Source organism: Lacerta agilis, chromosome 8 (genome assembly GCF_009819535.1).
Source record: "Lacerta agilis isolate rLacAgi1 chromosome 8, rLacAgi1.pri, whole genome shotgun sequence".
NCBI lineage: Eukaryota > Metazoa > Chordata > Lepidosauria > Squamata > Lacertidae > Lacerta > Lacerta agilis.
In genome coordinates this window covers 34,959,517-34,973,204 of record NC_046319.1, presented here as the reverse complement: position 1 = coordinate 34,973,204, position 13,688 = coordinate 34,959,517, and the positions used below count along the sequence as shown (strand labels likewise).

Genomic DNA, 13,688 nt, shown 5'->3' with positions numbered 1-13,688 from the left:
TGAAGAATTGATCTCTGGGAATCTCGAACTCCTTTATTTAGCAGATGGTACTCTCTTGGCTCTGATCATCAGCTTCTTATAGCAAAATTCCAGCTTAGACTGAAGAAAATAGGAAAAACCACTGGGCCAGTAAGATACAATCTAAATCAAATTCCTTATGAATACACAGTTGAAGTGAAAAACAGGTTTAAGGACTTAGATTTGGTGGATAGAGTGCCTGAAGAACTGTGGATGGAGGCTCGTAACATTATACAGGAGGCAGCAACGAAAACCATCCCAATGAAAAAGAAATGCAAGAAAGCAAAGTGGCTGTCCAATGAGGCCTTAAAAATAGCGGTGGAGAGAAGGCAAGCAAAATGCGAGGGAGATAGTGAAAGATACAGGAAATTGAATGCAGATTTCCAAAGAATAGCAAGGAGAGACAAGAGGGCCTTTCTAAACGAACAATGCAAAGAAATAGAGGAAAATAACAGAATGGGAAAACCAGAGATCTGTTCAAGAAAATTGGAGATATGAAAGGAACATTTCGTACAAAGATTACCACAATTAAGGACAAAAGTGGAAAGGACCTAACAGAAGCAGAAGACATCAAGAAGAGGTGGCAAGAATACACAGAGGAATTATACCAGAAAGATATGGAGGTCTCATACACCCCAGGTAATGTGGTTGCTGACCTGGAGCCAGACACACTGGAGAGTGAAGTCAAATGGGCCTTAGAAAGCCTTGCTAACAACAAGGCCAGTGGAAGTGATGATATTCCAGCTGAACTATTTAAAATTTTAAAAGAGGATGCTGTTAAGGTGCTACACTCAATATGCCAGCAAGTTTGGAAAACTCAGCAGTGGCCAGAGGATTGGAGAAGATCAGTCTACATCCCAATCCCAAAGAAGGGCAGTGCCAAAGAATGCTCCAACTACCGCACAATTGCACTCATTTCACACGCTAGCAAGGTTATGCTTAAAATTCTACAAGGCAGGCTCAAGCAGTATGTGGACCGAGAACTCCCAGAAGTGCAAGCTGGATTTCGAAGGGGCAGAGGAACCAGAGACCAAATTGCAAACATGCGTTGGATTATGGAGAAAGCCAGAGAGTTCCAGAAAAACATCTACTTCTGCTTCATTGACTATGCAAAAGCATTTGACTGTGTCGACCACAGCAAACTATGGCAAGTTCTTAAAGAAATGGGAGTGCCGGATCACCTCATTTGTCTCCTGAGAAATCTCTATGTGGGACAAGAAGCTACAGTTAGAACTGGATATGGAACAACTGATTGGTTCAAAATTGCGAAAGGAGTACGACAAGGCTGTATATTGTCTCCCTGCTTATTTAACTTATATGCAGAATTCATCATGCGAAAGGCTGGACTGGATGAATCCCAAGCCGGAATTAAGATTGCCGGAAAAAATATCAACAACCTCAGATATGCTGATGATACTACCTTGATGGCAGAAAGTGAGGAAGAATTAAAGAACCTTTTATTGAGGGTGAAAGAAGAGAGCGCAAAATATGGTCTGAAGCTCAACATCAAAAAAACTAAGATCATGGCCACTGGTCCCATCATCTCCTGGCAAATAGAAGGGGAAGAAATGGAGGCAGTGAGAGATTTCACTTTCTTGGGTTCCATGATCACTGCAGACGGTGACAGCAGTCACGAAATTAGAAGACGCCTGCTTCTTGGGAGAAAAGCAATGACAAACCTAGACAGCATCTTAAAAAGCAAAGACATCACCTTGCCGACAAAGGTCCGCATAGTTAAAGCTATGGTTTTCCCAGTAGTAATGTACGGAAGTGAGAGCTGGACCATAAAGAAGGCTGATTGCCGTAGAATTGATGCTTTTGAATTATGGTGCTGGAGGAGACTCTTGAGAGTCCCATGGACTGCAAGAAGATCAAACCTATCCATTCTCAAAGAAATCAGCCCTGAGTGCTCACTAGAAGAACAGATCCTGAAGTTGAGGCTCCAGTACTTTGGCCACGTCATGAGAAGAAAAGACTCCCTAGAAAAGACCCTGATGTTGGGAAAGATGGAGGGCACAAGGAGAAGGGGACGACAGAGGATGAGATGGTTGGACAGTGTTCTCGAAGCTACTAACATGAGTTTGGCCAAACTGCGAGAGGCAGTGAGGGATAGGCGTGCCTGGCGTGCTCTGGTCCATGGGGTCACGAAGAGTCGGACACGACTGAACGACTGAACAACAACAACAACACTCTCTTGGCCACCTCATGAGAAGAGAAGACTCCCTGGAAAAGACCCTGATGTTGGGAAAGATTGAGGGCACAAGGAGAAGGGAATGACAGAGGAAGAGATGGTTGGACAGTGTTCTCGAAGCTACCAACATGAGTCTGACCAAACTATGGGAGGCAGTGGAAGAGTGCCCGGTGTGCTCTGGTCCACGGGGAAATGATTAAACAAAAACAATACTCTCTTAGCGAACCTGTTGGTTTCTCAAGTAATCAAGAATAGGTGAACATGGGGTATTGGGCATTTGGCAGTGTCATCTCCAGGTGGATCTGGGAAAGACCACTGCCTGAAATCCCGGAGAGCCACTGCCAGTCAGTGCAGACCAGGTGTGGAACCCTTTGACCTTTCACAAGTTGTTGAGGTACAGCTCCCAACATCTCTTTGTCGTGCTTTGCTCCCAGTAGCTACATGCAACTTCTGTGTCCATTTACTCACACTGGTAAAGGGTCATAGAAGAAGCTCAATATTAAGAGCTTTTGCTTTGCATGCTGAAGGTCTCAGGTTCAATCCCCAGCATCTCCAAGTAGTGCTAAGGAGAGACTTCCTGTCTGAAACCCTAGAGAGCCACTGCCAGTCAGTGTAGGCAATCCTGAGTGAAATGGATCAATCTCTGATATTGTATTAAGAAGCTTCCAGGGTTCCTTTCAACTATCTAAGATGCGTGCTCCACTGCACACCCACTAAGGAGTGCATTTCAGTGAATTCTGCTGGACTTAGTTCTGTGTAAAAAATGCATAGTATCTGGCCATAAGAGTGATTTATATGTTAAATTCTCTTAAAGTTTTACATAGCTGTAAAATTGCTTAAAAGAGACATGCCTGTGTTTTCAACACCCGGACAGTGTTTTTCTCAATGCAAACATTATTTTGGTGAATGATTCATTTTATTAACAAGGGGAGGGAAAGAATAAGAAGCAGTTAAAAAGGAGAAGTAGGAAATCTCTATACAAATCAGCATTACAGAGATTTTCTACTTCTTCTTGTCTGTAACAGGCGAAGTTCAAGAAAAATCAAAACGTTCCCCCTGCAATCATTAGAGGTGGGGTGGTGGAGGAGGGGAGCAAGCCTCATGCACACTTTCTAATAACAATTCACCCATACAAGGACAAAAGAAAAGCAATTCTGTCTGGCAAAAATGTGAAAATTACACCTAGAATGCCTGGTCTGTGGTATTACTTAGGGCAACGATGCTTTGAGGTTTTACCTTGCATTCCATGTACTTTGATTAAAAACCAGATAGATGGTGGCCATTTTGGACCATCATTTACTGTATTGATTTGGGAGCTGGGGAACCGTAATAAAAAAAGAAAGAAGGGCCATTGATTTACTGTCTCTATTTGCTTATGGGCTTTTTAATTAATTTTATGCTTTGTTTCCTATTTTTGGATTGTAATGTTTATGGGCTCTTCCCCCCCTTTCTTTTTTCTTCCAACCCACCCCTCTCCCTTGCTCCCCAAGACAAGCCTACTGCTCTGTGAATTCAGGAAAGAGGAACAGGCGGAGGAACAAAGGAATGAACGAATCGGCTGCCTCCTGCCCATTCTTGAAGAGCGTCAGGAGCTACGGCAGGATTGGCTTGCAAGGTGAGGACGTGATGCAGGCGTGCCTATTTTAGGGGTCTGACGGCACCTCAACCCTCTCAATTTTTGTTTTAAAGGGGCCGGGGCCCCTCAATGTTGAGGAAGTAGTAAGCCTGTTTCCGGCCTGTACTGCTTTAGGCTGGTGGTGGCGATTCACTTGATGGAATGCTCTTTGAGAGCTGGGCATGTCCCAAGCAAGGCTAGAACTCTTCTCTTTGATGTCTAGTTTTCTAAGTGTAAAGACATTTTTATTTTCTACAGAGCAGTATTGTGTATGCAGTTGTGTTTGCCCCATCCCTGACCTGAAGTTCACCAGTCACTTTTCCCTCACCCAGAAGAATTTGTCCCATTTCTCAGTTGAATTTAGCTCACCATGTGTTGATGATGGTGATGGTAGAAGGGACTAAAGGCACACTGCAGGGTTGTTGTCAGCCAAAACTTTAATTTGGGTTGCCTGTTGCATTTAAAGTGAGATTTTATTAAATACTGATTGATACTTTCCCTTCCTTTTTCTAAAAAAATGAAAATTTATTTAGGCCGTCCCTCTACTGTTGCATTTTCAAAGCAAGCGGTTGTCTGCAAAACATATTTGTGTGTTGGGCCATGCACTGTAGACACATTTTTGTGCATGAGCAAAATGAAAACAAGAATTTGACAGTTTTGGACAACATTATATGGCTGGGAGATTGGGGCATACACAGATCTGAGCACAAATTTGTGGGAAATGTTGTATATATATAAACTGATATGACCCAGTAAAACAGTTTATATATATATATATACAACATTTCCCACAAATGTTGTCCAAAACTTTCAAATTCTTGTTTTCATTTTGAGCCCCAGTGGAGGAGGACTGTGCCTTGTTTCTACCCTCCAAAACTCCCTTATATTGAGCACCCAGAGGAGGACCTCAAAAGTCATCCAAAGAAACCAGAGAGGTTCATATTGGGAGAGCCACTTTGAAAGATAATTGAGGTCTGGAGCTGGGTTGGGCTTTCTGTGTTTTTTGTGGGGGGTTTTTAAAAAGCACTTTGAATTGAGCCAGTGCATCTGTGCCTAGATTGGTGTTTTGAACTAGCAGTGAATGCCCACTTTCTGGGGACAACACCATACCAGATGTTGGTTTCCTCCAACCAGTTAAATGCATTCCTCTCAGGGAGCCTCTTTGTGCAGATGGGTTCTCCCCACCAGATCTGAGGTTTGAGAAGTTTCGCCTTCAGTTCCATAGGGTCTGTGCCCAGCAGCAAATACCTACTCTGTTTAGACTGAGCACTGTGGGTTAGAAATGTAACAAACTGAAAATGGAAAAGTCAGGGTAGTGTGTGCACATACATATATTTTAAAGAAAACATAACAAATGTAACTCAGTGAGTGGATCAGTTTAGCAGGACAAATAATCACCAAGCAGCACCATAGGGAGATGAGGGGGAGAGGACTCCCTCTTGGAAAGAATCTAGTTACACAGTTTTCTGGCCTTTTCCCTTACAACTACCAATTTAGCCAGAAGCTGGAGCCAACAGACATAATTTAGCTTCTAGAACAAAAATGGTAAGTACTTTGCAGGCATCAGGGTGGAGTGGGGGAAGGGGAGGAACAGGGGGCATGTGTGGGGAGAGACTTAGCAGCAGACGAAACGCAGGCCTCATTAAAACTAAACACCTGAAAGAAAATTTCAAGAGCACGGTGTCTTGAAAGTCTTAGAAAAGACAGTGCCCCCAGAGTATTAAATAACTGTAATCGGTTTCCCCTCTCCTCTGGCTCACATTTGATGTTTCTCATCACACTGACCTATCTTAAAGAGTCCCATCCATATGATCCACATAAACAGACTGTTACCATATCCCGCACTTTTTACCTCTTCAAAGGTTTGGAGAGATGTCTGGAATGGAGGCGCTGACGATAGTAGCCGTCAAGCGTTCGCTAGGGTGGTGAAAGTTATAAAACATCCGCCGAGGCTCTGGAGGAGCAGCCCCTGTGTTTTAGAGATCAGCCTATTGTGTACTTTGGAATTACACAAGAAAAATGTGCTTCGACAGGAAATAATTAGCGCTTGTCAAAGGCCAGGCAATAGGTTATAGTATTTTACTTTCAGCAAGCCATCAGGGGATCAGCCAGATTAGATAATAGATTTTTTTTCTCTCTCCTTTTCCCCTTCTCTGGAAGTTAAATACAGATGACTCTAATTACCTTATGCTGTGCATTAGAGAAGACATATTATGAACAATGCAACTTGGAGAAATTTAGGTCAAATAGATCAGAGGGAAAACAGCCAGAGCTGGTTGGGGGGGGGGGGGAGAGACTCTGTAAGTCTGTGTGTATATTTAATGGGTTTATACAAGTACTGTAGTTTTGGCTGTGAGCTCCCATGTAAAACTGGAAATTTGAGATGTGTGTCCCACTAAATCATATTCCTTTTCTTCCCCAGAGTTTTCACCCTATATTGTCCTGACACTCGAGTAATGGCTGTAGCCCCGAGTAGCTAATTTGTGGCCTCTCAGAAGTTGTTGGACTCTGACTCTCATCTGCCCAGCCAGTGCGGGCAATGACCAGGGAAGACGTGAGTTGCAGTCCTGCATTGTCTAGAGAACCACAAATTAGCCACGCCTGCCAAAGAGCAGGGTTGGCCAATGTGGTGCCCTCCAGATGTTGGACTACAACTCCCACCAGCATAGGCAAACTCCCACTGGAGAAAGCCTCCTATAATGGAAGGGGTGCTGCCCTATTGGGGAAGTGCTTGAATCCAGTGGTTTAGTGGGATTGCAGCTCTGTTGCAGTTTCTGGACTGGATTATTCACACTATGAAGTTAAGAGTAGCGCAGCCTCCTAAGGCCATGGAGTTGTTGGCAAGCTGGGGTTCTGCATGTGCTGGAGTCATTTGGGCTGGGTGCTGAGGGCAGCTTTTACCTTCTCTCTGCCTCCTGCGAGATTCATTGATTGGTTGGTTGATTTCAGAGAATTGTTGAGTTGGGGGTCATCTAGCCCAACCCCTTTCAGTGTAGGAATCTCAACCAGAGCATGACCGATGGCCATCCAACCACTGCTTAAGGAGGGCCCACCACCTGCTGCTCCACTGCCAAACAATAGAACATACTTAATCAATTTATACATTATACCACTTAAGTACAATTGTTTTTAAGCACTATATGTAGATGCAATAAAAAACCCAGTTGAAGCCTTAAAACCAAACATTAATTAAAAGTGCCTGCGGATTAAATGAGCCTTCAGTGGCTGTTCAGCATGTGGGGGGAACCTATCTGTTCTCAGCTGGGAGTTCCATAAAACTGGGACTACACATAGCTTCTAGTGGATAGGAGCCGTGCATCTAAGCCAATGGCTCCCCTAAAGACCTCTGTGAATAGGCAAGGATATAAGCAGTTAGATGGTCCTTATAAATTAACACAAGAACCTTGTGTGGAGAACTAGCCTCATGCCAGGTAGGGGTTAAATGTTCTGACAGTTAGAACCCTCAGGGGCGGGCTTAGCCTGGGTATATAACACCCCTCCCAGTGGGCAGTAAGGCAGTTGAAGTGTGGGCAGGAGGAGTTGGAGTTAAGTGCGGGGAGTTGAAGTTGAAGTGTGAGTCCAGAGATAGAGCTGGGAGTTTAGAGTCTTAGGTGGATGTTAGCAGAGAGGATAAAGAGATTGTGAAACGCATTGTTATTGCTATTTAGTTAACTATTAGAGGTAATAGGCCGGTAACATTTAGAGGTATTAGGCCGGTATAGGACAACTGTTATAAGCTTCTCGAACAACCTTTTATCTATCAGCAACCACAAGCTTTGTACGCAATAAACATCTTTTTAGTTCACAATATCCTCGTCTGTGGTGAATGAAGTAAGCAGGATCCAGCTAGTAGTCTGAAGGGCTGCAGCTGGGGGACTGTTTGTCGTTGGTGCAGCACTCATAGACCGTAAAACGTCCGGGGGTGGGCTGTACAGGGCGAAGGGCCCGCGACATTAAAGTGGTGGCAGCGTCGGGATACGAAAGATTGTCATAAAGTGGTGGTCACGTTGAGATCCAAGATCTAAAGTGTTGGCAAGAAGTGCCAAGGTACAAGAAGGATTTAAGGGTTACGCATTGTGTGAAGTGTGAGGCTTAAAGAGGATTTAAGCAAACTTCTGTGAGACTCTACAATCTAGTCAGAAAGGGGATCGCATACACCTGGAAAGGGAGAAGGGGAATTCAGAGAGGAATTACCTGGCCCTAGGGTGTGGTGTGATAGCGCCTAAGACTGTGAGATTGTGAGAGAATTACAAAGATACTTTGCGTTGGAAACTATTTCAGGCAGAAAGGTTTATAGTGAGAGGTCGGAAAAGTACGCTGGATAAAGTGCACTGAGGTAACTTTAGGCGTGACTTTGGACCTAAACTGTGGAAACTAAGCCTGGAGAAATAGTTTAACTGAAACATCCTTGATTTAAGTACAGAAATAATACCACCAAATAAATAGAAAATGCCACCTAGAAAGACTAAAACAGCTCTTAGGGACTCACAAGTAGAAAGCTCTGAAGAAGAAAATGGGGTTTCCCAGATTGAGGAAACCAGTACTGAAACAGTTAACAAAAATCCTGCTGAGGGGACTAGTTTTAAAGCCTCAGAGGAATTTGAGAAATGGAAACTAGAACAAGAATATAAACTGAAGGAATTAGAATTGAGATTGCAATCTGAGGAAAGAGAAAAAAAATTACAAGCTGAAGCAAAAGAGAGAGAATTAAAGTTACAAGCTGAGGCAAAAGAGAGAGAATTAAATATTGAGAGAGAGAGAGAAAAAGAGGCAATGGCACTGAAAGAGAAAGAAATGACCTTAAAGTTACAAGCTGAAGCAAAAGAGAGAGAACTGAAAGAGAAAGAAATGACCTTAGCTATTAAGAGAGAAAGAGAACGGGAAGAAAGAGAATATTTACTAGAAATGAAAAGACTTGAATTATCAGCTGTAGAAAATAGAAACAACAACAATAGTTCCACACAAAATCCTAGCAGGGTGGATTTAAAAAGATTCCCTGACTTCAAAGATAAAGACGATCCTGAAGCGTTTATCATTTCTTTTGAGAGGGCTTGCGAAGATTTTGAAGTAAAAGATGAGGAGAAAATGCAAATACTGAGAGCGCGTATTAGTGGAACATTAACAGAGATTTATTCTCAAATGCCATCTGATCAATCTAAAGATTTTGAAGCATTTAAACAGTTGGTTTATGTTAGATTCGGAATTACTGCAGAACAACTGAGACAAAAGTTTAGAACAATAAAAAAAGTGCGTGAGGAAACATTTGCTCAACTAGGAGCTAAAACTACAAATTATTTAAACAAGTGGCTAGAACAGGAGGGTGCTGATTCTGTGGCGAAAATAAAAGAGGTGTTCGCATTAGAACAATTTTATGACACGATTAATACCCATCTGAAGTATTTAATTAAAGAAAGACGACCTAAAACCATCCGGGAAGCTGCTAATCTGGCAGATGAAATAAATGAAATCCGAGAACACGCTTATGATGCCCCAAAATATAAGGACAAACAGTGGGAAACAAATAAGTTTAAGAGAATGCAACCGCCCACAAAGTTTACCACAGAAACTGCCAAGAAAATTTTTCCCGCCAATGCAAATGTTCCCCATAACACGACTATGACAACGGGGGAGACTGAGGGAAAAGTAAATAAATATAGTGAGGGTAAAAGGCCTGAATTAATCTGTTGGCAATGTGGGAGAAAAGGCCATCGACAGGTGGACTGTAGAACTGAACTCAGAACTAGGAGTGCAAATACTATCCCTCAGAAGCAGACATATTGTGTCCAAACTGTGGAGACAGAGCCAACTGCCAACATGGTTGCCACGACAACCGAGGCCCAGTCAGAGGCTGATGAGTTACCAGTGGCCCAAGTTGTGAGGTGCTATATAATTCAACAAGATGACATGCTATTACACAAAACAGGAGAAGAAATTTGGGTGAATGGTAAACCATATAAAGGCTTAAAAGACACAGGGTCTCAGATTAGTATTGTACATCCTGATTTGTTAAAGCCAGAAGACTTTATTAAAGGCAAAACAATCAGTTTAAAAGGAATATCAAAACAGCCAGAAATCTTGCCAGTCGCATTAGTTAATCTGACATATAAACAATGGTCTGGAAAATGGCAAGTAGCAGTTTCACCAGAAATCCCAGCTCCAATGTTAATCGGGTGGGATCTATTTGACCATGTACAGAGTGCATTTGTAATAACTAGGGCACAAAAACTGCGACAGTTACCTCAGGAGGAAAGGCCTGATACAATTGCTGAACTGACACAAGATACAAGTATAATGCCAGTTACAAATAGTCAAGCAGCTGGTTTTGCAGCCAAGCAGAAACTAGATACAGATTTACAGAAATATTTTCAAGCCACAGCCTTGAATACAGTATTAACCCCGGAAAGCCCGGAGCGGTTTATAGTCAACAATGGGTTGCTATACAGGGAGATTCTTTTAAAGCCTAATAGAGGGGGTAATGAAATCCACAAGCAACTGATAGTACCTACTGAATTTAGAACCAAGATAATACAACATGCACATGGCAGTATCTTTGGAGGTCACTTGGGAATCACCAGAACCAAACAAAGGGTGTCCCAAAATTTCTTTTGGCCTGGGATGGGCAAGCAAATAAAGTTATTTTGTCGAACGTGCCATAGTTGTCAATTACAAGGACATGGGCAAGATAAAACGAAAACACATGAGAGATCTTTTGAGCCAGGACAAGATATTTTAGTAATCAGACCAGTAAACAGTGACCAGTTACAACTGACATGGGAAGGTCCTTGTAAGATCATTTCAAAAATGAATGATATAAACAATATAATTCAGCATGGTGAAGGGAGGCGGGTCATGCATAAGAATATGATAAACCCAACCCAGTCACTAAACCATGAACCCAATCTAGACTACAGTAGTCACGTTGTTGAAAAAGCCTGTGATATTGGTAAAGGAGTGTCTACCTGCAATATGACCAGTGACCTATCTGTGAGATCAGTTAGAACAACTAGTCATAGTTACGATAAACCATTCATCAGTTGGAAAGATAGAAAGAAAGACGTACTGGAAGTTATAGCTGGCATGGGGGCCTATCGACTTTCTATGAAAGTGAAAGTGTTTCCTACACTAGAGATTGTGTGGTGGGAAGATGGGTACCCTGCTGCTCATGCAACACAAATAAATGTCCAAAATGAATGTAGTTACACAGCATTAACAGGGCTACCACGTCAAAGGCATACAAAAGTAATCTTAAAATTGCTCGAAGTGGGAACTAATAAATCACTAAAGACCAAAGATGAACTGACAACAAGGGAGATTGCTATGAGCAATAAGCAATCAGAGCTTGTTAGCCTACTTTCATTAAGAGATCACGCTTGCCTAGAAAGCTTCAGCAAGCTGACTAAAACAGAAGATATCCACAAACTTCTGCAAATAGTTCCCAGTGCATTTAAAAGCCAGGCAACCAGTGTTTATGCAGCTTATGATGACCTGAAGATGTGTGTACAAGTCTGCGAGCTTAAACATTTAACGGAGATCCTGAAGGAGGGAGAGGTTGAACTAAGAGAGCTTTTGACCCTGAGAAACAAGGACTCTACCCAGCTTGGGATCCACAATCGTTACAGACGCCTCGAGTGCAGAGATCGGAATGGGACTGTGTCATCTGGCCGAGGAAGACAGCTTACATCCCATCACGTATGGCAGAGAAAAGACTGGTGCCCAGAGAAAGATACTTCTTGCGACGGTTAAGGACGATAAGGAGCGTGAAAGGATCCTAAACATCATCGCAGACGCCTTATAATGAAGACCCAAAGACAAAGGTTAATGGACAGTTACGGTTTTTCTTGCAATAAAGATCTAATGCTGCATGAACTATTGTATATAATGTTCACAACTATATGTACTTTTACTGAAGAGGTAATATTATGCCATAGTTAGGTAAAATAGGTAAGAGTTATAAAATGTTTGTTTATGTAATGTCTATAGTGATGTTTAAAATGTTGTTTGTATCAGAGGGATACTTTGGCTAGTAACTCCTCTGATACAAACCTAAAAAGGAGGGAGGTATGTGGAGAACTAGCCTCATGCCAGGTAGGGGTTAAATGTTCTGACAGTTAGAACCCTCAGGGGCGGGCTTAGCCTGGGTATATAACACCCCTCCCAGTGGGCAGTAAGGCAGTTGAAGTGTGGGCAGGAGGAGTTGGAGTTAAGTGCGGGGAGTTGAAGTTGAAGTGTGAGTCCAGAGATAGAGCTGGGAGTTTAGAGTCTTAGGTGGATGTTAGCAGAGAGGATAAAGAGATTGTGAAACGCATTGTTATTGCTATTTAGTTAACTATTAGAGGTAATAGGCCGGTAACATTTAGAGGTATTAGGCCGGTATAGGACAACTGTTATAAGCTTCTCGAACAACCTTTTATCTATCAGCAACCACAAGCTTTGTACGCAATAAACATCTTTTTAGTTCACAATATCCTCGTCTGTGGTGAATGAAGTAAGCAGGATCCAGCTAGTAGTCTGAAGGGCTGCAGCTGGGGGACTGTTTGTCGTTGGTGCAGCACTCATAGACCGTAAAACGTCCGGGGGTGGGCTGTACAGGGCGAAGGGCCCGCGACACCTTGCACTTGGACTCATCCTCTGAGCTTGGGGAGTGTGTCAGCTACGAAGTGCTTGCAGTATGTACCAAAAAGGAATGAGCAGGGCTTCATGTGTGCATGCCACTGTTTGGTGGGAGAGTGTAAAACAACAACAGGCATGTGTGATAGCAGGTGTTCCATTCATCTCTGTGAGAACTGAAACTTCTATTTTAAAAGCTTTGAATCTCTAGTCCCAATGGGTGTGAATACAGTCTTAAAAACTCAGCGGTGCTGGCTGAAATCTCAGAACCCAGCAAGGCGGCTGGCAAGATATTTGGTGGTTGGCTCTTGTTGGCTTTGGTCTTTTCACAAGTAGCAAAACACAGAAGTCTGCAGAGTATGAAGGGGTAGTGGTGAAAATTTGCTTAAGGTAGCAGAATTCAACATTTTTTTGGTACAGAATGCAGCTTGCTTGAGCAGGCTTTATTTATTTAGCATGCAGATTGAGTTGAACGTGTGCTGCATGCAATGAGGGCTGCTTTTCTATGGCAGTCTGATCGTGAAGATATAGCAGTTCCAGTTTGGTTAGACTCCATTTCTGGAGAAGCTTGCCATTGCTCATTCTTGCTCATTATTCAGAAACAATCCTAAAGAGGTACCATAGCCTGGGTATACAGGGCAGACTTTGCACACAGAAGGTCCCCAATTAAACAAGCCAGTTTCTAATCCATGGTTTGAAGTTGTCTTGTTTTTGGAACTCCGTGAAGTTTGATGTAAGCCAGAATACTTGTCCATACAATACAAGTTGACTTCCTTTGAAAGTGTATATAATTTCCACAGAGGTCCTCCTAGGTGCATAGGAGGAGGAAGAGGCAGACACAATGTTCCACTTGGGTTTGCTGCAGCTTATCCATGTAGTGCTAAACCATGCAAAGTCCATGCAAATGCAGCCAGTGACCTGCTTAGCCCATATTACCAGGCCAGGTTTATTTTACTGTTGTTTATTAAACTCTGATTTAGTCTTATGCATGAACCCTGCCCAGTCACTTAACTGTGGTTTGTTTACTGCCAATAAACCATGATGTGAAGCTGTGGTTTGTTGTTGGCTTTTGAACTTCAATTTATTTTAACCACCGTTTGGTGTTATATGAGAATCACGCACCTTTCCTTCACTATGGTTTGTTTGAGCACTGAACACCAAATGTTCACCAAACTGCAAAGACATGAAGGAAGAGCTGCTGGAAAACTATGCCAGACTTTGGAGAAACAAGCCATGGTTTCTTGGCCTGCCTGCCTG

General features: G+C 42.7%; 1 protein-coding gene across 5 annotated transcripts in view; it reads left to right on the top strand.

Annotated features, from left to right (window-relative positions):
- Positions 1-13,688, top strand: part of FTO (FTO alpha-ketoglutarate dependent dioxygenase) — a 242,490-nt gene that overhangs the window by 98,581 nt on the left and 130,221 nt on the right. For all 5 annotated transcript variants that reach the window (XM_033156872.1, XM_033156870.1, XM_033156873.1 and 2 more), the window contains one exon: positions 3,700-3,824. In XM_033156872.1, the coding sequence (XP_033012763.1) occupies positions 3,700-3,824 (125 nt within the window). The remainder of the gene's footprint in view (positions 1-3,699; positions 3,825-13,688) is intronic.